The sequence below is a fragment of the Rhinolophus hipposideros genome (assembly GCF_964194185.1).
Source record: "Rhinolophus hipposideros genome assembly, chromosome: 14".
In the NCBI taxonomy this organism is placed as follows: Eukaryota; Metazoa; Chordata; class Mammalia; order Chiroptera; family Rhinolophidae; genus Rhinolophus; species Rhinolophus hipposideros.
The window spans coordinates 12134146-12161249 of record NC_138060.1 but is presented as its reverse complement, the minus strand read 5'-3'; the positions used below and the strand labels follow the sequence as shown (position 1 = coordinate 12161249).

Genomic DNA, 27104 nt, shown 5'->3' with positions numbered 1-27104 from the left:
ATGGATTTGCGGTGATCATGATGAGTCTGTGTAGGTTCATCAGTTATAACAAATTCACCACTGTGGTTGGGGATGTTGATATCGGGAGAGGCTGTGCATGTGTGGGGACAGGGTATGTAGGAAATCTCTGTACCTTCCTCTCAGTTTTGCTACGCACCGGAAACTTCTCTAAAGCCATCCCCCCAAAAAACAAACAAAACAAAACAAACTGGGGAGAATCTCTCCTCTTACTGCCTCTGTAGGAACGTGAACACTTCTGGATACCAAGCAGCACTTCTAAGGGTCTGCCTGAGATCTCCCTAATAAATCAGTGCTGGATATTGCAATGGCAATTAAGCAGTGTAATAAACAAGGTTGTTGTATTGTCCTATGGGACAGGGGCTCTTCTTCCCACAGGCTGGGACTGTGCCCTGCTGGTCTTTTAATTAACATAATTTCTAGCCCCAAGGCTCACTGCTGTACTTTCTCCTCCACTGTAGAGGGACTGTGGAGATGTACCTTATACTGTTTTAACTCATAACATTCAACTGCACTCTGAGAGAGAGGGGAAACGAAACAAAGGCCCTTCAGTGTATACAGGGCATGCGGCTCTCCCGACCACTCAGAGCAAACCTGAAGGGTGCTGTAGGAATCTGCTGCTCTCAGATATTGCACTCTGTTCATATAGTGACTGTCTCCCATGATTCTGAATTTAAAGGGAGGTCTGTTTCCTACACAAGGCCAACTTATAAGCCAACTTGTATTTAGTGTTCCCTGGACAAAGAGGAATGGGTTGGGTTGCTGGGGAAAGCAGAGCTTGTAGAGCTATTCTATTTAATGAAGTAAGCAGTAGGGACCCGCACAGATTCATGGGAGAGATGATTCTTACAACCCTGAAAAATGGTGCAGGTGAGATTGGAGAGGGGAGATTGGACTCAGGAGATGCAAGGGGAGAATTTAAGGCGAAGATTTTTCAGTTACCTACACTCGTAAGATATTTCCCTTTATCCTTTACGAAATCCCAAACTATGTCCATTTTTCTTTCCTGTGCTAAGTTATAGCAGAGATCTGCTGGAAGTATCTCGTGGTGAAATTATGAGAATTCTGCAGCATAAAGTACCAGAAAGATCAGGAGGAGATGTAAAGGAGAGAACATCTCATTGAGATGTGGAGCAGAGGGCTTGAACAAATCAGAAGGAAAAGGAGACAGTTGAAGAGAAATCAGTTCATGTAAAAGGGATGGCTGTGTTGGGATTTGAACAACAAAAACATGTCCTGGGAAACTTCTAATGGTCTGATCGAACCAACTTGTGATGATACACTGTTATAATCATGGTATTATTTCAATTTAATGACCTTACATAATGGCATCTCCCATCAATTAATCTAACATTAACCCCCGCCTTAGTTCTTGAATATAAACTATGATTTAGGCTGAAACCATGATGGATAAGAATTACTGATTGTTCTAGACCTGTGTACTTACTATATATATCATATCTTTGAGCTTCATTTTTTTTCTACTTCATGTTTTTTTCAGACCTTTATCTTCTTTATTATTTGACCCAGTAGGATGTTAGATGTTTTTAACTGGAAAATGTTAATGACCATTTTTTTTTCATGAGAAGTGAATGTTTAGTATAAATTGAATTTTAATGTTTTGTCCCAGAAGAAGATAAAAACCATTAGCTAATGATGATGTTAATGTTCAAGTTGTTTTTAATTTTAAAATTATATTTAAAACCTACAAAACCTCTTGCATTTTGGACTTAGGAAAAATTTGTGAACATCTTCATTAAATGTATATGAATTAGGCACCAGGAATAAAATGGCTTTAAAATACAACTATGGCTTAAATGTATTTATATGTATGTTTAGAATCTGAGCAGCATAGATATCTGACTAGAAATCTGCCTGCTGAATTATAAGTAAATGTCAAATTTTCCTACAGTTTCCCATTATTAAAAACATCCTTGTCTTAAATTTACTTTGGCAGGGGAATGTGCTTGGTGATTATCATACTGTGTTACTCTGGGGAGTAAAAATTTATATTGTGTTTCAGTTCCACTGAAATAATAGCATTCCCAGACACACATATCTATGTGTATACACAAATGTACTTGAGAAAGTACTTATTTAACAAGAAATGATTTTAATATTGTCTGGCATAAAAATGTGTTGTTTCATGTCACTGGAGTGTCACAGAATTCTTTTTTTTTTCTTCATTCCTAAAATAGGTAACGCAACGTAATATGTTATGCTCGTTAAAGAAAATAATTTCAGTTTCAGAGATGGAGTTGCCAAGTTCATTGCTTCTGGGGAAAAGAACAAATACCAACCCCTTATTTTAACCTGAAAATGTAAGAGCATAAACGAGTAAACTAATGAAATGTATTTATTAAAATATGGACTTCTCTGTCCTAGAGTTGTATTGCATGTCTTTATTTCCAACAGACATGTGATTCCCATCGTCCAAACAGTGCCACGAGGAATTATTTTCGATTTTTGTTTCCTGTATTATTTGTGTTGCATATATTACCATAGCACCCAGCCCTCATATACATACACGTATGCTCACTGTATACTCACACATTCTGCAGGGAAAGAAAGTAATGGAAGAAGAAACAATTACTGATACAAATGTTCATTCTATATTCAGAATCATCTCAGAACGTATCTACTGAAACTTTTGGTCAAAACTTAATAGCATTGCCCCGCAGCGTCACTATTCATTGATAAAATTATCAGTGAGGAACAGTGAGGATCTAATAGTTCACAGTCTGGTTTGTTGGGAGAGATCTAGGATCATTTACCAATCCCTGTTCTAAAAATTAGTTCAACATCCAACTCAGTCTACGTACCAGACGCTAAATCGAGAGGTCGAGTCTAGGGAAATTGAAAGCTAGTAACCTCAGGAAGATGGAGCAGAGCAAAATGGATTGTTACTGATATGTTAAAATGATAGAATGTACTAAAACGTCAGCATACCCATATGCTGAGATTTTTCTTGTTAGCAATGGAAGAGCGTAATAGCATAACTATTTTCAGAGCCATTTCAGGATGTAGTGACATTTCTGATCGGACTGGTTACGTCACACCAGGAGGGGTTTTTATTTATTGGCTATATGTCTCTCTTTGTACTGGACTAGTACCTTAGTGTGTCTCACTCCTTTTAAGCATTCATTAATGAAATTGCTTTGTGTCATACCCAGCCCCATGATGTGCTTCTTTTACTCCACTGACTTGTTTAACGTACGTAGGAAGTTGGGTTGAAAACTTGTTAGTATTCCACGTTAATACGAATTCGAAGTCTCTCCACTATATCAGTAAATCATTACAAATAAAAACTGGCCCTGTGATGCTTGTCTGTAAATATCACCTGAAACAGAGCAAATAAAGCCATATCTGTTTAACTAGAAAGAGTTGAGAATAATGCTAAATTAAAATATTGTCACACGGCTTAGTAGAGGCACACTCAGAGTCAGTCTGTCAGTCTCCGATGCCTTTCTCTTTCCTCTGAACACTGAATAAGAATTATTGTATGAAGGTAGCGCATTGTAAATATTTATAAACAGAAATGTAAAACAGGCCACAGTGAATAAATTATTTTGAAATATATTAAAATCCAGTTTTGATAGGCTTTTTAGTAAAAATTATTCATGGCGATCAATAATTCTCGCTTGCCATCTGCTCTGCTTCTGTAGCTGTGAGGTTCTAGGTGAATGATGCACTGTTCTGTATAATGCACTCCACAAATTTATTGACTTGGAGGCAGCATTCTTATGGAGAGCATGCAAACATGTAATCGCTAAACACTGGATCTGCTGGTGTCGGTAATTGCTACTTCTTTCCAATCCCTGCTAACAATTAAGTAATCATTAGTCTTGCAACATGATACCTTGTGTCCTCCAGTTAGTAGTTTGTAGGTGTCATTCTATAGCTTGTCTGTGAGAGAAAGTGGAAGAAATGCATTCCCCATATTCCTGAAGTGACTGGTGGAAAGAATTACATCTTGCCTCTTGCAGGCAGTTTCTGTATTTTTTCCTTTGCATCTGTTGGTGAAGAGCCCCCGTTTTCATGCAATTCCATTTTAATGGACTTGCAGCAGCCAGTTTTGCGCTGTTGAATCAGCCCATCTGAAAGCCTCAGCTAGAGTCTTTGGGCTGAAACAATGGCACTTAGGTGGTGAGGGGACCCCTTTCTTAATCTGAAAGCAGATGTCTGTAGCCAGTTAATAATCTGTGACTGGTGTATTTTGCTTTCCTTATCTGGCTTGGAGGATTTGCCTTAATGAGGTTTATGTGTTTTGCTGGTCTGTTGGATCCACTTTCTATTCCCCCAAGCAAACCATGGTAGACATTATTATTTTATTTTTGCATGTCGTTGGGCTGGCCACAAATACTCAAGGAATTTTCTTCGATCATGTAAAAAAAAAAAAAAAAGCAATGTAGTGACGTTGCCTCTATTTGAGGACAGATGAGCATCAAGGGTTCTTAATGCTGCCTCTCCTAGGAAGCCATCTTTGACCTCTTCATTTAAACTAATCACCCTCTTTTGCATGCTTCCAGAATTATGGGTTTTTCATTTGTTGTTTTCTTTTATGAGCCTGCCATGCATAAGTTGCCTTTATGATTATCTCTCTATTGGATGGCGAAGTCTTCAGAGACAGGAACTGAGTCGTGCTCATCTTTGCTCTGCAGAACACAGACTATGTACTTGGTAATTACTTGTTAAATTGGAGATAGTCAAATTTTCTAGAGTAAAGACCCTCTGAACCCTCATTATATCAGTCAAGGACCATTGGGTGGAAAGAATGGAAACCCACATAAACTTTCTTCAGGCAAAGGGGGGAATTTATGTGAAGAGTACAGGTGTGTCTCTATGACCCAAGGCCCGGAAGTACATCCAGCCAGGACTCGGGGCGAGAGAGGGGCCATTTATGGGGATGTCCTGGGAGCCCCGCTCTGCTGCCTTACTGTCTCTCTCTTGGCTTCATGGCGCTGCTGTGCCACGGCCTCAGCATCTGTCACTCAGTCTCTGTCTGTAGGTCTTTTTCTCTTCTGGACCCGTAGAGCTCAGAATGATCATGCTCTTTATACTTGTAGAGAATTATACATTCCGTTCATTTTACATCTGCTTGGGCCGAGCCCTGCCCTGCTCCCCAACTTTCTGTGCTACTCTTACACTTGTGTCTTCCCTGTTCCAGCTTGTGTCCGTGCTGTTCCACGTGCTTGGAATGCCTCTCCCTCATCTTTGTCTATTCGTCAGGGCTCAGCTTCAGTGTCACCTCCTTAAGATTCCCTGTATTATATAGAGTTCCTCTGACTGTTTTACTTCACCTTCAGTTGTTTCATATTCTTTTTCACAGGGTGAAGTTGCATATGTTTGTCCTTGTTTACTTGTGAATGCCTTTCTCTCCCACTAGAATGCAAGCTCCTAAGGTTTAAGCCCTCTTCTCTTTGTTCACCTTCGTTGCTAGTGCTTAGTATACAGTTGGAGCCCCATAAATGTCTCTTTAAAATGCAGTTGTCAAAAAAAAAAAATGCAGTTGTCTGGTTGTCATACATCTCCTAGAGGTGTGACATAGCCTCTTCTTGAACACTTGAAATTGAACACTGCCCTCTGTATCAGGGTGATAAGTTCCCTGTTTGTGTGGTCAGCTGCCCTGCCACGAACATAACACTCTATAATGTGCGTAATATAATTTCGCTTTTGGGGTTGTTTTTCTGCATCATTTGGTCAAGTCATACACTTAAGTCAACTCTAGAGACTAAGGAAAACAGATCAATGGAATCTGTGTCAGGAACAAGAAATATAATATGCTCTGCTTGACAGCCAATGGGAGTCACTGTTTTCTCTTCCTAAATGCAGGGCTAATCATCTAGATATGACAAGTTTTACTGGATAAACAAGGTAGGCAGTTTTGTCCCCTTTGCTTCTGGATCAGAGGACAAAATGGGGTTTGGCCTGTTACTTTTGATAGTAAGAAGCTACAGCTTTGTATTGAGACTAGTGTATCCTATACTCAGGTACTCTTAAAGTTTTAAACTCTTAAACTCAGCTTCTTAAATTTTTACAGTTAAAGGTGTGGGTAAAAGCTTGCTCACTAGAGACTGGGTTTAAATCCCAGCCCAAATTCACTGAGATATTGTGTGTTCAGTTGCAGACCACTGCAGTAAAGTGAGGTGCAATTTTTTTGCTGGTCGAGGGTCTCGTATTCAATTTGTAATAAATGCATCACCTGTGAAGCTAAGCACAATGAAACGGGGCATGCCTGTATTATCTTGGGCAAGTTATTTGATCCATTAGCTTCTCTGAACACAGTTTTCCTCATCTGTGAAACGCGTATAATACAACTCATCTCAAAGAGAAATGGTGAGTTAAGTGGTGTGCATATCGGAAACTTGTTTGTTAACTTCAAGATTCATTTTTTATACTCAAAATCAAATTTTCAAGCTTCTCTGAAGAATGAGTACAGACTTTGGGAAATGTAGTCAAAACTGGTGAACTCATTTGTTAGTCAATAAGTCACATTTAACCAAATGTTAATCATTTCTGTGAATATAATAAATCATACCAAAGATTATAAATCATCAAATCATAATAAATGATACATAACTCATTTTTAGTCAGTAGTTTTGGAGTGCTTAATATATGTATCAGGCACTATTCTGTTAATATTGGCAGGATGGCTTTATAACATAAACCATGACTTAGAGAGGACAAAATTAATCAGCAGTCTTCCCTGAGGCATCAAGTGGTGAATGAGGTGGGAAGTGTCATGGAAAGATCCTTTCTTGTACATTTGTGCAATTTCTTGGATGGTTCCTCCCATGGTGTGCATTCCTGTGCAGCGTTGTACCTGTATTTATTTATTGTGGGGTTATGAGTTCATCACCCATCTCCATCACCACTACCAGAGCAAAATGTTAGTTGAACATCAAAACCCCATGTCCAGCGTTCTTGGATTCCAAGTCATTAAACTGCCCTTCACCCAAGGGAAAGTGACACGACCTGCTCTGGGTTTCTCCAAGCGCCTATAGAGCCAATAATTCTCCATTCATGTGAATCTCCTCTTGTCTTTATTACCTCAGCCCCTTTTTTCCACTCTTTATTATAGTTCCTTTGTCTGTCCTTGTTGTGTCACAGCTTTATGTGTGTGGCTCAGCCTGAGCTTGAGGCTTTGCTCTTTGCTTTTTTAAAGCCTTTTTGATGAGTCACTGGGTATTTCCAATCCACTGTTTTCATTTGATCGCATATCCTCTCATGGACCTAGAATTTTAGAAGAAAACTCAGTCTAGATTAGTGTCTCTCTGAAATAGTCAGCCTTCTTTTTTTTAAAGAAAGCCTGCAAAAATGAAATAATTGTGTAGTTAGTAAAGAACCCAGAATAAGTACAATGCTAAGTTAAATCTCTTAGGAAGTACCCATACTCCTGAGTAGAGGATGTATAAGTTGTTTGTGAGTTTTAGATATCGTCAGTCATCTCATGGACCTACTGTATGTTCAGTATTAGGTAATAATAATGCTTGGAGTACTAATAGTTAATATTGAATTTGTAGTATTCTCACTATTTGCAAGGTACCATTTTAAGCACTTTACTTCATTATAGTAGTATTATGTGTTAGGTACTGTTATTAGCCTCATTGTACAAATGAAGAAAGTGGGGTGCAGAGAATCTAGGTAAGTTGTCGGGTTACTTCCCTACAAAGTGGCAAAGGTGCGATTCAGTGGTCAGTTTCTAGGATTCATGGTTTTGATCACTAGGCTGTGTATACGTGACGTCTTTCGTTATGGAGTGCGTTGTGTAGCCGAACCTGATCCGTGCAGCTTTATGTCAGGACTCTCCAAGCAAGCCCATTTCCAGAGCGAACAGCAAGCCTTTATTCTCGCTCTGTCTGCATTGCCATAGCATCCGAATTAATGGAGTTCAAAGGAGTGAGATCTAAGCATAGTCACCATGCCTCCTCACCGGACATGTGACTTACATGCCCACAAGGTCTTCATAGGGACTGACACTTCACATGTGATACTTGATTATCGAGTTTAATTCGGAAGAGACTTGCATGCCTAACTGTCTGCTGCTGAGGTTTTCGATGCCGTGGAATGTGTCCGAGCCAGTGAAGCATTGCAAGTTAATTGCTTGTATGCACAGCAGGCAGTGCTGCAAACAGGCAGCCACCAGCAGTCAGAGGATGAGACATTACCTGAGACACCTGAGATTGGGCTGTTAATGAGTCATCCTGAGGAGCAGGGAATGGGGATGTCAAGAAGGCCAGTATGACTTTGTTCCGATGGGATGTGTAGCCTGTATAGCAAACATTTTTTAGGTAGGTGTGCTGATATGAGGTTGGCTTGTGGTGGCACTGGTGGAGTTCGGGGACAGAGACTCAGAATTTATAATGCCACATCAATTCCTTATGAACGACATTCTGAACGACATTCAGTCGCTGGTAGAACTTTATTTTATGCCATTCACTTATTAGTTTGTTTCTCACTTTACTCACTCAAATGTCTGGGTGCCAGATGCTTTTGCTATACTCTGTGGGAACAATGGAGAGCAAAATGGACAGGTGGGCTCTATAATTTCTATATAAGATTCAGTCAGTACAGGTGGAAGTTGGAGCTGGTGGGATTTGTCTTGCATTAATGTGGGGGAAACAAGCACTTCGCTCTTACTTAGCTTGTATGTTTATTTAGGTGACTTTGGGAAGGTGTATGGCCCGAGTTCTCTCCTATCCTGTTTCCCCGAAAATAAGCCCTAGCCGGACCATCAGCTCTCGTGTGTCTTTTGGAACAAAACTTAATATAAGACCCAGTCTTGTTTTATTGGTCTTATATTATAGTAAAATAAGACCGGATCTTATATTAAGTTTTGCTCCAAAAGACGCATGAGAGCTGATGGTCCGGCTAGATCTTATTTTCGGGGAAACACGGTAGATATTTGTTGGCACTGCCATGAAATTTATTCTTGGGCTGGTGGAAAATAGGCTCAAATCTTTCAAGCAAATGAATGAAAAACTAAAGATTAGTGCCCGCAAAGGAAAGCAACATGAATATATGACACAGAGCCCAGGCCTGACCTGGGCCATCACGCACCAGACACAGGCCTGCCGTGAGTGTCACAGACCTGGCCTACACCCATATTCCTGGTGGGGAATGGGCCTGTCAGTGGGGATTCTGATCATCTGTGATTGGAACTCTTACACTGAATTGTTGTAAAGCCTTTTTAACTAGGCAGAATGGAGTGTTAAAAACCACCATTAGAAAAATTTTATTATTACATGTTTTATCAGCAAGATAATTCATCTCTGCTTTTTTCAACTCCCCACTCTCCACTCTACTTGTCAGAGATAGTAAGAAGTCTTAGCATAACCTAGGAATGGTCTCAAACCTTATTCCAAATGTTAGTAATGCACCAAACCGTTGGCTTACATTAGCTGCATTTTAGATGTCTCAATTCATTCTCTTACTGGGAAGGAAAGGTGTATAGTGAAAAGCGGAGCAGAGCCAATGGCATAATGATCAGAAATGAGTGACATTCTCCCAGATACAGTACACACGACTGCTCCTGAACACTGATTATTAATTTACTAATTTAAACAAATGCTTTCCATGTCGATTAAGATAGTCTGTCTCTGACTATTGCTGTGAGAAAACATTCTTTGAATTATAATCCCTCGGTCAAAGTGAATGGATATTTAAAAAAATTATATATAAACAAAATGTATTTTGTGACTACATGTGTATTTTACACATACACACGGCTTTTCAGTTTTCTTTGGTGAGCATGTAAGACATATTTTAAGTAATAATAAAAATGGTGTGTGAGCACTACCCTCTTCCTTTACTAAACTGGGTTACCTTAGGTTCTTCGATTCCCCCATGTAGCATGACTGGGTTTTAATGTGAAAACTGTTAACACATTAATACATATTTAGCATTGTCTGAGAATATTTCTGCCCTCATACTCTGATCCTTAGTAGTTTCTTGTGTGGAAAGATCTGTTTGATATAGAGTGTGAACATGGTAAAACCAAGTGCTGCTATTTTTGAATTGTCTTTGAGCCATTCATTTAAGACCTCTCTGCTTGACTTTCCTCACCTACCTGTTAAATGGGAGGTGGGTGGGGTAGGGTGAAGGATGATGGTTGTGGTGGTGTTTCCTGGGATTGATGATGCCATTTTAGGGGGTTATACAAGGAAAATGTATGTTAATACAACTGGTCCAGCTTGAAGAACATTTGTTGGGTAATTGTTCTCATAGCTCACCTTATTTAAACCCTTAAGTTCTTCTGAAACATAGTGTCTGTTCTCTGCACATTTTCTTGAAACGTTGATGTCATGTGTGATTAAGACTAAGAGTACAAATGAGTCTGAGATTCACCGGAGTCTGTATTCCCAGTCCATGTGACTTAACTCCTTCATGGATTAGTTTCCACATCTATATAATGGGAATGTCACACTATATTTGACATAGCATGGGATGAGGAGTAAAATGAAGCATTACAAGCCATCTGGCTGGTTCAATAAATGGTTCATTAATGGTAGGTACCTGCCACCACAGCGAGAGTGGCAGTAGTTGTGTGCCCAAGAATGTGCTCTTCGCTGGGGCAGAGAACCTTGTCCCTCAGTGGTGTTTCGATGTGTACTGGATGGAGAGCTCAGTAAAAATGAGCCCTAAATAAAAACCTTGAACAAATATTTGCATCAAGGAATGCGTAATAGGAGTAGTAAAGGTTATCAATATGCCACGAATGAATGAATTGTTCTTGGGTAATATTAATTAAATACATGATATAAAAAATAACTGTATGGCACATAATAGCCTGAGTCTGAATTGTATGATGCAAATGATCTTTCTCAGAAAATGTATTGAAGATGATGGGGAAGGCTTCATTGAGCGGGGCAGGATGTGGGCAAGTTGGTTAGTGGAGAGTTTTCAGGGAATAAAGTAAGGAGGTGAGGTGAAGCTGGGCTTTCCAAACCACACTTTTTAGAATGGTTTTCCTGCAGTATGCTGCAGCCTTAGAGTCCTTCCTTCCCTCCATCTCGCATGTGCCTTGTGGACCTGGTGAGCACATCTCAGCATTCAGGACTAAAACATGTGGCATTTTCCATCTGCACATAGCCATCCTGGGTAGCAAACCATCTGGCCCAGCGTGCCTCATGGCTGTGATGGGTGAGGAGAGATGCAGGGATAACGTTTTTCCCCCTTGGAAAGCTGCAATGGGGAGATAGAACACGCCCATGTGCTTTCTCAGTCATATCTGTGAGATAGATTTATTTACATGGGTGTGCAAATTAATATGAAACCAATGAGGCTGCTTTTAAGATCACATTTCAAAATAAGTTTGAGATAAATTTTAAGGCAGATCTGTCTCCAGCAATAGATAGATTCTTGTTATTTCTTTTTAGCATGGATAATCATTCATTTGACTTCAATCATAAATATTCTTAAGCAATTTAATGAAATGCCACATTTTTGAACCATGTGAAATGTCTCTTCTGGTTGTTTATGTTAATAATGTCAGTTCAAGTCAATTTGTTTCACCAGCATAGGCTACCTGGGTGACTTGTGGGTGGTGTTGAGAAACTCCATCTCTCATGAGGAAAAGGGAAAAATGATTTTAACTCCTTTGTCATCTCCTGACTGTGGTATAGTGTCTGGAAGAAAATTATACTTAAGGAATTTTTCTTTCTTCCTTGCTTTTAAAAATTACCATATAAAGTGCAGAAAATAGAACATCTAATGAGGCCTAAAGAAAACATAGTTACCTCATTTTCAAATTTGGTATTAGTGCGTGGTGCTTTTCGGAAGCTAATTTAATAGCTTTGTCTGCCAATCATAAGTAATAGTTGAAGGCCTGATACCCAATGTGTGTTTTGCTTTGATATTACAGTTCTTAACGTGTAAGAAGTTGTCCACAAATATGCAAGGGACAAAATAATCCACCTTTGGGATTAGAAGGAGTTGTTTCACATGATTAATAGTAAGGGTAGATTAGTAGTGGTGTCTTAATTTTGATGTTTAAGGTGGATGCTCAGCGTTTATGTGGAACTCTCCATGAAAATTCTAGGGTCTGGATCTGCATCTTCAAATCCTATTGAATTCTTGACTTTGAACTGGGTAGGCATGTAATGGCAAGTTAGGAAAGAAGCACCCAATTAAGGAATTTGAGCCAAGTTAGCTCTTACATGGGAAATTATACCTGCTACTTATTTATTCTAAGTTTCTTGAATTCTTCTAAAACCAAAGGTTAATGGTGTGAGGTTGGTTAACTTTTTGCTTATTCTCTGTCCTGCCATTAGTTCTTTAATGTCCCAGGATGGTTTGAATATTAGTGAGTAGTAATTTGAAGCAGCAGTTAATTTATAAAAGCTCAGGTTGCTAATTGTAGGCTTGCCATCAAGGAAAGACATAGCTGAGCATATCTGAGTGAGGAATCTGGTCCCATTGGAACTGTAGCAACCCAGTCAGTGAAGACCATCTTTTCCCCATTTGGTAGAGGTAGTGTTAGAAATCAATATTTGTGTGTGGATTTCCTGTGTATGATACCCGATGTGTCTGGTAAAAGAACAGAATTCAGATTCCATTTATGTTATTTCCATCGCTCTCACAGGACTGAGTACTGTGTATGAACTAAAAATAGTTTTGTGTCTTGAAACCAAAGGAAATCATATGTTGGTGACTAATAGTGGTCTAGGAGCAAGGACTTCAGAAATTTCTAGAAGTTTCTGGGAAGTTTTCATTGTGTGACAAGAGAAGAGATGTAATGTAGGTACATTTTCAGTTAAAAATTCTTCTCTGGACCATTTGGTGTATTGGAAGTGTTTTGACACTGGATTGTCACAATGGTTGTACGACTCTATAAATTTACTAAAAATTATTGAATTGTACACTAGAAATGGTTGAATCTACGCAAAGTCGTTTAAAACCCTCTCTATTTTGCACCGAGTCTCCCTTGTTTGTGAGAATGTTTACTGCCCTGCGTGTATACAGCAATGCACATAAGAGGGGTACCCCTGTCCTTACAGAGTTCTCATGCCAAGGGTGCCATGAATAAACAACAGACAGTATAAAGTATTAGAAGGTGAGTGCTATATGGAGTGAGAAACAAAAAGGGGAAGAAAGCACATTGGATGAGGGATGCAGTTTGAGTGGCAGAGCAGGTCTCATTGAAAAGTGACATATGATTGACAGTCTCAAGGAGGTGAGGGGTTACTTGTTACCCTAAGTAGGACAGCAGGAAAATGCTGGACGTGTTCCAGGGACATCAAGGTGGCCTGTTTGACTCTTACAGACAGATCAATACGGAAAGAAGTAGGAGCTGCGATCAGGAAGGTAATTGGGGGCAGGGAGCGGATGTGGTCAGCCTCGTAGACCATTTTGCAGGTCTTTGGCTTTGCCTCTGAATGATGAAGGCTACTGTGGAGGGTTTTAAGCAGGTGAGTGACATGACCTGACTTACGTTTTAACAGAATCACTGGCTGCTGTGCTGGTAATAGTCAGAAGGAGGGGAAGGTGGGTCAGGACTCTGGGTAGGAGACAGTTGCAGTAATCCCTAGGAGAGAAGAAGCAGCATGTCATGAGGGCTCAGAATCAGGACCCCTTTCAGAACGGCAGGCTTCCAGGCTTGCAGGGCAGTGTTAGCTGACGGTACCAGTGATTCCTCCAGTCTCACAAGGGGCGTGCGTGTCCATGGGGCTCAGGACTTTTTGGACAAATGAGGAGTGGAGGGCAAGAGCAATGTGGGTATTAAGTTTTACTCACTATTAACTTTGATAGAGTATGAACAGGCCATGGCGTAGTTTGATTTCTCTGGTGTCCTGCAATTTGCTTCACTCTCTGGGATCTTATCCAAAGAGAGGGGGACAGCCCTCCTTTGACCTATTACAAAGCAGATTCAGAATGAAATAAGAAGTAAAGTACTTTAAGTGATGCTTAGAACCACTGTGGTTTTCGAGGTCTGTTCACGTGACTCAGTAAGCATGGTTAACAGCCTGTTGCTTAAAGAAATGTCTTGTTTATCAAATGTTTTTTTTATTTTCTTTTCCCCCTGAGTTAGGTGGTTTTGGAGGGAGTTGGGGAGAAAATTGAATGCCAGTAAATGAAAGCAACCTCTTTTAACTGGAAAGGGCTAAATTCCCCTTCCACTGTGGTCCCCCAGTTGAGTACAAAGGCTGCAAAGAGAATGAAAGCTGATGACAGCACATTTTCTTGTCTTTGTCCAGCATTTTCTGAAAATGATTATTTTATATTGAGGCTTTGTCGGCATTAGCAGTTTTATCTGCAAGGAAGGGACTTCTAATTTGCTAATTAGAGAGCTTGTTTTTCACAACCAGGATCCTACTGTTTTGGAAATCACTAAACATTTTCTGTGGGATGTGAGCTCCTGAACTGAAAAATTCCAACTAAGTTCATCAATATGGTGAACAGGAATTGACATATGCTTGCATCATTCAGTGTTGTAGTTCTAGAATCCAGAAGGAAAAGTGTGTGTCCTGCCTCCTGCTCAGTCACAAGCTATGGATCCTAACTTCAGGTTCTTATTAATTCTGTTTTTTATGCATCTTGCCAAATAGGATTCTTCATTGTATTGTCAAAAAATATTGGCTTCTTTTCCTTTTTTTTTTTTTTTTTTTTTTTAAGGAATCCCACACATGGAGGAGTCCCCTATTTAACTGTCAAATTGTGCTCTGTCGTCTTAATAATGTACCTCACATGTGGTGGAATATTTTTTTCGGTGGTTTTTCATGATACTGAATCACCTCGTCAAAGAACTCCTGAACCAGCACTACACAACCACACCTTAAACCAAACCTTCTTTTTTCCTTTGAGTGTTTAATGTAGATATCTGTTGCCTCACCACAGTTTTCTTTAGAATGCGTTGTTGTTTTTCAATTTTCTAAAATCTTTTGTGACAGTAATTAGGACAGACCCTCTTAGAACACAAAGATGTAGGATTTTAATTAGGTATACATGTAGTTTTTCCATCAGTTTTTCCTTCCATCTTAGTTTTGCAATGTTTCTGGCATTAGTCTTCTCAAATTGAATATGGTAATTATGGGAGATTCTGTCTTTCTGTGAAGAGCTGTCTTTAGACAACCAAAGCAGTTGGTTACTCACTTCATTGTCCTTTATCGTTCTGCTTAGCTTTGTGCCTCACCTACATACACATGGCTTTGTTTAAAATGTTAGTACTTTGATAATATTTCCTCTGCTGTTTCGTAGGAACCAAGGTCAAAGCTACCAGCAGGCTATTTTCCCCAGCCAATTGCCTGGGCTGAGAGATTCAGTTATTTGTGGAGCAGGCTTTGGGACCTAGGCATGCAATCCAAGTTGAAATTGACCTCCAGATTTGGTTAATATCAGAACTGTCAAGAAGTATCCACCCATGTAGATATTACTATTGCCGGATATTTTAACGGGGGTCTCTGGAACCAACTATGTGAGTTTGAATTTTGGCTCCACTACTTGCTTAGTGGTGTGATCTAAATACCAAATAAATTAACCTTTCTAGGCTGTAGTATCTTCTTCCATGAAATAGGGTTGGTATTGTCAGGAGCAAATAAGTTAATCCATGGACATTGGTCCATTGCTAGTGGCCCGTAAATGTTAGCTGTATATAAAGCATGGGTGTGAGTGAGGGGGGGGGTGTTAAAAGCTGCTTACTAGGATTGTGATCTGGGACAGGTTACCCTCTGACCTTCACATGCCTCATCTATGTAACAGGGATAATAGTGAATGAAGTTCATAGCTTCCGGTTGACTTGAGAATTCTGTGAGATGATTCCTGTATTTAGTGCAATGTCTGGTAACAGTATTCATTGTCAGCTCTTAGTACTATTCATGGCTATTTTCATTGTTCTCAAAGCACAGTTTCCTTGACCCCACTCTTGGAGATGCTGATAGAGGCTCAGGAATGTGGATTTTATTTTTAATGACATCCTCCACTGCATAAAGCCCAGCTCTGGCTCTGGTCTTTGGTTCAGGATTTGGGAGCCACTGTTTTCATTATCCATGGCCATATCTTGCCACTTAAATTCTGAAATGAAAGTGTATTTCACTCACAAGTTACATTCCTGGTTTTTTTTTGTTGTTGTTGTTGTTTATGGTGACCACTTTCTTTTTTGTCAGCATAAATAGGTCCCTTCTGTAACTCGCACAGTGGAATTAGTTTCTTCTCCATCATTGATCAATTTAGTCCCTAAAAATATAAAACTGACCCTTAAGGTTTGTGAAGGTTTTCATCAACCATTTTGTTTTGACTACAACTTTTTGACAGAATGAAAAAAAGAAGAAAGCTGGCCGTTTTGTATTTTCACAGTGGTTATTTTTTATATTTCCCTTGTATGCCTCATTTATTTGGTGTAGCCCTAATTTATTCAGTGCCTGCACTGGCAGGTGTGGGTGACAAGGGTGAGGAAATTAAAGTGTGTCTTGCCTTCGAAGCACTATGTGCTGGTATTCTTCGAGGAGGTTCCTCGTTTACCCCTGTTTTAGAGTCCTGCCATGTATTGAAAACATTACAAGATTTTTAAATGCAGCTAACATGGGTGTTTGGATTTCTGAGAGAGCCTTGACAGAATCTCTCTTGATATTATTCTCAGAGTTGAAATGGAAAAATGAGGATTTGTAGTAGATTGAAAAACTCTTCCCAGGGAATTCTGGATAACGCGCCCCTGTAATGATGGAGAGTTCTGTCTTTGGCCCTGGAGCATTTTTATCAACAACTTGACAAAGGAGATGGATTTATTAAATTTGTGATTGGCATGTTGCCGGGAGGCAGAGGTCTCAAACTTGATGACAGAATAAGGATCTCCCACTTCCTGAGAGGCAGGAATGATGGGTGAAAATTAAGTATGATTTAGTAGAGGAGCAACAGATGGTACAGCCAAATGGAAGAGTTGTACCGACTAGTTCATCTCACAGCTTCCGTGCTTGCACAGCTAGGAAGTTGAGTCTCAGTTCTCCATTTGTAATTACTTACAGGGTGTATTATTAATTTACAGGGTTTTCATATGGGATTAAAATGTAAAATTATAGTGAGGAACATAATGGCTTCTCAGTAGTACTGGCTTTAAAAAATAATTGTCTCATTTTAAGGTTGAAATAGAATTTCTGATTTAATATGGATATGACTTACCGTCACATGAAAAAGACCTGCGGATCTTTTTTGCTCACCCAATTCCCTAATCCTTTTTCCCTCAATCTTGTTGTCTATTGTTGCCCCCTCCCTCGAGGAGTCTTTTTAGACATTTTTGCCCTAATCACCCCCAGCCCGTGAAATTTTAATACCTTAGTTAGACTGTGTATCTGATTATGTACTCTGTTTATCTGTGCTTTAAAGATAAAAAGTAACAAATTTTGCCCCCAAGAACAAACTTTCACTGTACTGGGGCAATTTTACCACCATTGAGAGCGCATGCCATAATGTATTAAGACCTCAGAAGGTCCAGATTCCATTGAGAATGTTATCAGGTCAAGGTCTTGAAATGTATGTGTCCAATTTTTTAAAGTAAGTTTTTGTTGTTGTTAATTACAGAAGTACTACATGTATGTGTTCTCAAAATAAATAGCTTCCTATATCGTACTAACATCTTTGGAATTCCCATCGCAGGGGTAACTACCATTAATGGTTTAGCAAATTTCATCTTAATCTTTGTGTATTTTTCATCACTGGTGTTAGTTCATATTTAGTTTTTTTCTGTACGTCATAGGATGTAATTCCATCATAATGGCTCTGCAACTAGCTTTCTCCCCACTGAATGGTGTCAGGTACTCCTTTCTCCTTTGTGAATTTCTATGAGTTTTTAAAATTTAACTTTTAAATAATATATTAATATGGTTTAAAGTTCAAAGAGTAAAAAGAAGTGAGTAGTGAAAAATCTCTCATCTATTTCCTCATCATCTAATGTTACAGTTCTTAAGTACACTTTCAGAGGCATTTTATGTACATACAATAAATATTTATAGATGGTCATTTATTTTGTTATTTTTAAGCAAATGGTATAGCATATTACAATGTATATTGTTTTTTACACTGAAAACTGTAACTTGTAAGTTTTACCATTGTAGCTTAGGTTTCTTTTTCTTTTTCTTGTTCTACACTGTTCTATTGCACTGATTCTACACTATTATTGCACTGGTTTGCCATAGTTTAGTTAACTAGCCCTTTGGTGATGGATTTTATCTTGTTTCCAATTTTGGATATTATCAACAATGCTGCCACAAATAATCTTAACCTTGTATTAAATGCAAGCGTATTTGTTTAATTAACACCAGGGTCAAAGGAGTGCACTACGTAATTTTAATAGTTACTGTCAAATTTTCTTCTGTAAAGATTGTGTCACTCTGTTAGTAGAAGTAAGTGCACGAGCTTATTTGAATAAATCCTTGCTCACGGTGTGTAATCAGATATCTTGATGTTTGCAAATTATAATTTTAATTTGTGTTTTTCGTTATTAGTGAGGCACCGCAACTTTTCCTATATTAAGGGTCCATTTGTATTGCCATTGTTTGAACCATTGGTTCATATCTTTTGCTCATTTTTATACGGGATTTTGGGTTTAGTTCTAGAATCTGTTGATATACTAAAGAACTTTCCATTTTGTGGTATGAATTGCAAATATTTTGCTCATTATTTGTTTGATTTTTTTTTTTATGGTGCTTTCTGGAATCAGAAAATTAAATAATTTTTACTATATTTGACTTGGTCAGTTTTTGTCTGACTTTGCAGTTTTTTCCTTTATACATGATATGTAAAAATGCTTTCCCTACTGCAAATTTTCCCACAACTGCTTTTTCTACTTTTATTTATTTATTTTAAGTATTTTAATCTTGGACCCATTTGGAATTTATCTTAAAGTAGGATTATCTACTTTTGAACCACTGTGTAGTATTAAGTAATGAATGTAGTTTGTTTAGCAAGTTCCTACTGATGAATATTTACATTATTGCCAGTTCCTTCATATTATAAACAAAAGGCCAGATGGTAAATATTTTAGGTTTTGTTGTGTCTATCACAGCTGTTCAAGGCTGGTGTTATAACACAAAAGCAGCCGTTGCTATACATAAATGAATGGATGTGGCTGTGTTCCAATAAAACTTTATTTATAGAAACAGGTGGTGGGCCTGATTTGGCCGACATGTCACAGCTTGCAAACCCCTGTTTTAGAGTATGCGTTAGTTTCATGAGTCTGGAATTGACTCCTTGATCTGTCATTTACTATCTGAGGGCAAGTTTTGTAGTTTCTGAACCTCAGTTTTGTTACGTGTGAAGTGGGGCAACTACTACATACTTGACAGAAGTTGTTGAAAGGATCAAAGTAGATAAAATGTAGAAAGGTTTCGTCACCTTGCCTGGCACATAGTGAATATTCTCCAAGTGGATGATACCTTATTGATGTCATTTTATTGCTGTGTACTAGTAAATGTCACTCAGTAATTTATAGTAGGGCTGGGATGAGGGTGTCAAAAAACTCATCAATCAAGATAAATTATATTTTAGCGGAACATTTTTGATTACTGATTTTTCCTTTTGCCTCAGACTCCAATATGACTTTGTAGAGCACTGTTACTGATCATATCCTTATTTACAGTTTTCATATTTTGTTCATTATGGAATTTTTGCATTCATTTTAAACTGTAAAATGGTGCATTAAAATATTATTGATTTTGAAAACTGAATTTTTGGTGAATGCCTCATCTTAATTCCTAACCCTTTTGAACAGTATTTATTTATTATGTTCTGTGTGCTGTGTGAACAAAATAGGGAAGTACTGACGTCACGGATCTTATTTTCTCATGGACCATATGGTAGAAAGAGAAATGACCAAGGATACGGAAAGAGCACTGTTGGGGTGTTATTTTAGACAGCTAGGTTAGTGAAGGCTCCTCTGATTAGTTGAATGAAGGGAGTTGTTAGTGTTCTTGTCGCTGTTCCTTCTGCTAAATCGCTCTGATTTTCTTTCTAGTTCCACTTTATTGGAAGTTATTTACACTATAAATTTATTGTAATGGACTTTTGTCCAAGTTAAAGTGAACTATTCACAGTGTGACAGAGAGACACAGAATCCATCATGTTGTTTTGACTTCACCTCATAAATGTGGCACTTTATGTCTAGACATTTCCCCAGATAGCGTTTAATACTTAATACCTTTGGGAGCATACATTCCTCCTTTTACAGTTGTCATAGGAAGGGTGTTAACCATCCTGTCTGCACCTTCTGAAGTGTGTTCCCGTCCCCCCCCCCCCCCACACACACACCAGTTCCCTTAGCTGTTAAGTGAGTGCCTCATAAAACTGTTTTCACTTTCTTGTTCTTTTCCCTCAGCCCTTATGTTGGTAGGTTAGTGTATATATATATATAGAGAGAGAGAGAGACGGTTATCCCTCCCAAACACCAAACTCCCAAATTCTGTCTCTGGAAATTTTCCTTTTCCTACTTGTGATTGGAATTTCTCGTGAGCTGGAACAGTTTATATTTGACAACACATTGTGGGGCAAGATGCTGACAATAGAGAGTAATGGGGTGAAAAGGCCTTCCATCTGGAGAAAGGAAATCCCAGCCTTAAATGTCAGTTTTGTTTCCCTCCCTTGGGGGCAGCTTTGACCTTTGGGAATAATATGTGGTCCCCTCCACAAGTCTTCCCTGCATAATAACTGGAGAGCTGTGGCTCCTCTCTAAGGCTGAAGACTTTGGTGAGAGGCAACTGTTCCTATTGAGACTTTCCGGGATTCTTACCCTGTGACTACAGTGTTACAATAGTAAGAATTTACAGCAGGGGACTTCAGAGCTTTTCCCCTCTCTTTTTGCCTAAATGAGATCTTTAAACACTTCCCCAAGTTTATTCCTCTTCTGTAGGGAAAGAGGATAGGAAGAGAGGGACAGAGGAAGGAAGAGGAATCAGGAGATATTAACCTTATATACATCATCCAGCATGCATTCCTGATGATTTTTATCTTTATAATTTGACATTCTCGTCTTAGTGATGAATGTAGAAAGGATTGAATAATTCAACTGTGGGTCTCTTTCAACCAACATGCTGATTATATTTTATATTTTCTACAAATAATAGAAAGCTTACTCAAGGTATTTTAAATACAAAGACATTTAAATTGAAAATTCCAGAGATAGCATTTAAATTTCAGGAATAGTTTTGATCAGGTCCTACCACTTTTTTGTTTTGTTTTGTTTTTCTTGTTTTGTTTTGTTTTGGCTCTTGCCTGTTTACCTGTCAGCTTTGGTCTCTAGCTGATTTTTTTCTTGGTTTCAAGTCAGTCTGCTCTTCTACCTCCTCTTCATTCACATTCTGGAAGGAAGGTAGGTTCTTCCCTCAGGCTCTGAACTAGAGTCTTCAGCCTTGTTTTGCATAGTACCAAACTAAGCCATTCCCTCAGACAGGAAATCCTGTGCACTAATTGGCTTAATCCTGGGTTAACATCCCTTCCTGAGTCAATCTCTTTCTTAAGGAACAGGGGATTAAACTCATTGCCAAAAACCAATCAGGAGCTATGTATTTCTGTAGCCAGGAGCAGAGTCATGCCATCACATTTGTTGAACACTCAGTATGTGCCATGTACTGGACATGCTCTGTATATAATAATTTATTTAACCATATCACATCCCTGTGGTTACTTTTAGGAATGTGTCCAGTGGGGTTGAGTGTTTGCTAGAATGTTTGGTATCGGACAATAAGAATTGTGACTATTTTGTTTATAGATCACATGCTTTTTGTAACTAATTCTATGCTGTATGTACAAGAAACAAAAATAAAGTTGGCCCAACTTTAAACAACATTAGTTAGATTTTGAGTGACTAAACCATTCCAGTTAGTAGTAGAAATTTTGATTGCATGTTTGGATGTGGAGAGATTCAACTTGAGAGATACAACTTTTTAATTCCCGGTACAGACTTTGTCTTTGAAGGACCTTTAGGATTCTCCAGTCTGGAAGTTGAGTGCTCACGGTGCATGCGTTACTACTGCGTATGTGCGCATGCAGACATCACTACTCAATCAGCCTGAAATGTCTCAGAACTCCCGCACCCACTATTGGCATCTTCATTCTTTGTAATACCCTCATTTCCTTTTTTAGAACAGTCAGTTAGGCTCCAGGCAGATTTTCAGCATCAGGGTTAGAATCTGAAACTCCCAATTTAAAAATGTGTGCTGTTTTTCATTTGACCTGAAATTAGTTTTAGTACTCAGTCTTAAAACAGAGACCCTGGGAAATAATAGTTGGTTAAAAAAAAAATGAATAAAGTAATTCCATGACTGATGTTATTGTCTGATATATTTCTAGTATTATGGTTAGTTATTGATAATTACCTTAAAACACACCATTGATGTGAAATGGAGGAGGAATGAAGTTTTTTATACCTAAAATTTAAAACTGAAAAATTTGCCAAAGTATTTTATCATTTGGAAGGTAAATTTACCTTCTTAACTGGCTTAAAAAATTAGAACATTCCTATCAACAGTGTTGAACAACTTTATAATTATACATGAATAAAATGAAAACAGTAGAGCAATATGAATGCTTTTTTAGCACTTTTTTTTCAGCTATAAAACAATTGATGCACAACAGGTAATTAAATTACCAGTCGTGGAGAATGTAAACGAATCATAAACTAAATCCCATAAAGCTTTTTAATTAAAAAATGGAATAGTTTAAAGATGTGTTTTAGATTTGAGAGAAAAAGCATTAATTATACTATTAAGTAACAAAATGAATACAAGTATTTTTGGATTGTTGCTGTTGGTTAAAAGTATACAGCAAGATGCAGGTAATACTTTTAATATCAATTCCTTGAGGGAGGCATTAATAAGCATATTTGACTAGAAACAGCATATAACATATATATTAGTTTTGTTTTTAATTAGATTTAGACAGAATTCATTATTTTTAATGGCTTTTCATTAGTGAGTAGAAACCATTATTTGAATATATTATGGTAAAATAAATTCAAGGTGTATGCTTATTTTCTGCAAAGAACCTCTTATGTATTTAAAGAAACCATTGTTTGGGATACAAATCATAGACATTGAAATTCCCTGCTTTTAGACAAAAGTGTGATTTAGATGTTCTATAAGTATCTTTTATCTCTTTTTCTTAGGTCAGGTATTAATAGCAAACTATATTGAAGTGAGACAGTTAAAATGTAAAGAAGTCTTTTGCCAGCTAGTTATATTCATATTTGGACTTCTTGAGTAATATTGCTGGAGGTGGTAGGCAAAATTAGATGTTTCTCTCAGATTTTTATTTGATTTTTCTCTTTGAACAAAATAACTAGTTTGGTTCAAAACGTATGCATGTCACCCAAGTTCTTGGGGTTAAATCTTCCTTAAGGAAACACTGGACAACATCAAGTGGGATCTCAGACGTGATCCCAGATTTACACTATTTGCCATAATTTTCACGTGGGGAATTCTGTCTGCCTTAAGCAGACCAGTTAGAATTATTCTCCAATTGTTAATTTGTTCTACTGTAGAAATATGTCTTCGTGATGCTGGTCTGCTGAATTTTAGCATCTCAAAATGAGATGGTGGTACACCAAGGAGTAGAATTGGGTTTTTTAATGTACACATGAGTCATAAATTAAGGTAATAATGTTGCTCCTTAACTATAATTTTAAAGGTGAATTTGTCCAACTTTATAAAGTTTTTATATAATCTTAAATAGTGAAATATCAGCCATAAGCTTGCTGTATTTTCTCTAGGCCAGCCTCTCTTGTCCTTGGGCTTTGCGCCGTGCAGATTCCTTTCATGCAATGAGGATCTGACAATAATCCCAGCATTATGTGCCACCTCCTTCATCTGTTAGGTCTCAGACCTGCCCCCAAATATATAACAGTAAATCCAGTAAAATCTGGATATTAAAATGTAACCCATTTAAGAAAACTTAGGTTTTATTTGGCTTCTGTGCAATTTCATAAACAGTTTTCATCTTTTTGTCAGAGCAACTACAGAAAAAAGACCCTATGACAAGCATCAATGAGGAATCAAACATTGGCATGTTACTATTAACGGAACTCCAAACTTTATTCAGAGTGCATGACTTTTCCTGCTGATTTCCATGTTTGGACCGCCACTATAGAATACCACATTGCATTTTTTTGTCATGATTCCTTAGTCTTCTTTGGTCTGTGACAGTTTTTTTTAGTCTTGTTTTTCATGGCCTTAGCTTTTTTGAGGAGTATTGGCCAAGTGTTTTATAGAATGTTCCTCAGTTTGGGTTTGTTGGATGTTTTCTTCATGAGCAGACTGGGTTGACGGATTTTCAGAAAGTATCCCACAAAGGCTATGTGCTCTTCTTATCACGTCTTATGAGGATGTACATGATAATCCACGATATTGTAAGGAATGTTAACCTTTACTACTTGGCTAAGGTGGTACTTACTTACCAGGCTTCCCCAACAGAAGTTGCCATTTTTCTGTTTCCCTGCTCTGTGCTTTGGAAGCTAGTCGCTCAATCCAGCCAGTGCTGGGATTAAGCTTCACCTCACAGAGGTGCCAACTCTACTTTTGATTCTCGTTCTCTGCCCGCGTGGGAAGGCTAAGGACCTACTGAACCTCAGGTAGTGAGTCCCCTCAAGGGTCACCTCCTCTCGAAGCGCTGTCTTGAGGGAGGCCCTGCTCTCTCTTTGTGTACCGCGCAATGCCTGCCTCCACCTACCTTAGCTCTTGGTTGGATGGCATGTTGGTTTCTGCCATTAGATAGTCAGGCTCTCGAAGGCTTTGCTGCACATTTCATAACACAATAAGGATGGCAATAATTACAGCATGCAACCACTTACTGAGTTTTATTGTTTAGTACTGTTATAAGTACTTGTACATGGATTACCTCCTCTAATCTTCACAACCACCATTTGTCGTGGACACCGTGAATTTTCCCCAGCGTTCATGAGAGAAGACTGAACCGCAGGCAGCCCCAGGGACCTGGGGCAGCCCTGCTCGCTGGCACCCATTGCTCAGCACTGTGACTGGTACTAAGCAAGTGTCAAATTAATGTTTTTAAAAAATACAGTGATGAATTGATTAACAAGACTAATTTTCCTCCTTGATTGACCTGCTTTGATTAGAGTACTCTGTTAAAACAGAACAAAGTAAGAGAACACTAAAAATAATCATGCTTCACAAAAGGCATTGAAAGCAAAGTTATGTCACATTCCTTTCTTTTAAAAAACCACACTCGCCCTTGGTGGGCTTGTGAAATTTGCACATGGATTCCATATACTTGCAGCTTATATTGTACCTTATCACCATTCAGACTAATTTTATATATTAATGACTAGAGAAAGAAATATTTACTTCTGAATTTTACATCCTGACTGTACAGGTGAAGAGAGTGAGGAAGAGTTAGTAAGCAGTCAGCAGATAGAAGTATAAAATTAAAACCAAAATAATGCAGAGAACATGCTGTCCGTATCATTAGAGGGCAGAACTATGCAACCCTTTAACCGCATCTCCAATTCCTTTACTTATGCCCCCAAAAGCAGGTATTATGGACTCACTGTATGTAAGACCCTGTGCGAGGCTTTGGAATGAAGTTGAACAAGATGCAGAAGGAACCTGCTCTCGTAGAGTAACCACCTAGTGGTGAAGGCAGACACCGAGGAATACAAAATACATGACAATAGTAAATACGATGTCCGAAGGAAACCGAGAACCTATCGCCAGGGGGGTGCAGTCCACGGAAGTTTCTCTGACATGGAGATATTTACGCTGAGATCAGACATTTAGCCAGAGGTTTCAGAGGCATTCCTTTTAATTCATTAAAAAGAAAGTATTTCTCATTATAGTTGAGTGAGAAACTCAATCTAAACTGATAGATTTTTTAGTACTGATATGTTGGCAGTATGTCTCCATCAAGATTTCATTCCTACAAGATTCTGAACGTGGGAAATTACTTTTGGCAGCTCCAACTGCCCTGTGGTTTCTTCTGTGTGCTTCACCCCTCCCGTTTTGAGAAGATAGCCTTGTATATTAGGTGGCCATGTCCGAGTTGCTGAGCTGTTCGAAAAGGGTCCAGCTGCCAAAATGTAAATATCCTGCTCATCCAGGCAAGTCAGTAAGGGTAAACTAATGTGCAAGTGACTTTTCCTTCTTGTTTTAGATGGGCAGTGTCATATCTGAGAGAGGAAGGCTTCTTGCTGATTTTTTTCCTACCCCAAACGAGGTTTAAGTTATCCACAGTCTTTATTTAGTGTCATGTTTCTTACTTAAAAGCATTTATTTAAAGTTCTGAAAAACAAAGCATTCAATACTGAGAGACTTGTGCAACTACAAATGATTAATGATATAATTCTCAGTCCTTTATAAAGTGTCTTAAGACTGAAGAGATTTATACAGGGTGGAGTGGCAGTGGTGCTTCGATGTGAGAATAGGTAATCAATACCCGCAAGCCTGGAAAAAGTGTTCTGTTTCCTCCACTAATGACATAGGGGTTTCTGTAAAGCAAGGGTGTCTGGAGCATGAAGCCCTCCAAAGAAGAATTAATTTAAAATCTGAAGTGGAAGATCCGTTTCAATTAACATTTCACTTGAATGTATATTGGGTGGAAATGTGAAAGCAGGCATGTAGTCGGCTTAAATCTTCAGATTGCTACCAGTGAGTAAATGAACCCCACCGTAGGAACCCTAATTATATTTTCAGAGTACCCATGTGTGGAAGGTTATCAGAAGTAATATGAACTGCAAGTACTTTCAGAGGTTGCAGAGTACCTTTTTTTATTAGTTTGTTAATTATCAGGTGTCTGTATGTTTTCGCAGGTGATGGCTTGCATTTGTATGTCTTTGGGGTCATACATGTTTGGATTTATTTTACGGTGATTTATTTTTCCATTGAGTAATTTGTACTGATGTGTTTCTAAAAGTCATTGTGCACGTACGTGTGCGTGCGCACACACACCCACACAATATTAAAATAGTAGTTTCCATAATTTGAACATATGGGCCCAATTGTAGCTAAACAGAATTTACGTTTGGTCAGCCATCAAATGTATCAACAATCACTTTATTCAATTTTTCAATGGAATTTTTTGGTACCTGGAAGAAAATTTAAAGAGTGGACAGGATAAAGAGGACTCATTATGTCCTCTTTCATCTCCTTTTTTTTCTT

The 27104-nt window shown here is 38.4% G+C and overlaps 2 protein-coding genes across 5 annotated transcripts in view; one reads left to right on the top strand and one right to left on the bottom strand.

Moving 5' to 3' along the window:
* Positions 1-178, bottom strand: part of LOC308507327 (small ribosomal subunit protein eS7-like) — a gene marked incomplete at both ends in the record, with an annotated part of 37888 nt that extends 37710 nt beyond the window's left edge. Inside the window, one exon of the mRNA XM_081072189.1 lies at positions 134-178. Coding sequence (XP_080928315.1) covers positions 134-178 — 45 coding nt within the window. The remainder of the gene's footprint in view (positions 1-133) is intronic.
* PTPRG (protein tyrosine phosphatase receptor type G) overlaps positions 1-27104 on the top strand; it is a 705739-nt gene that overhangs the window by 362838 nt on the left and 315797 nt on the right. The gene's annotated exons all lie outside the window — the stretch shown is intronic.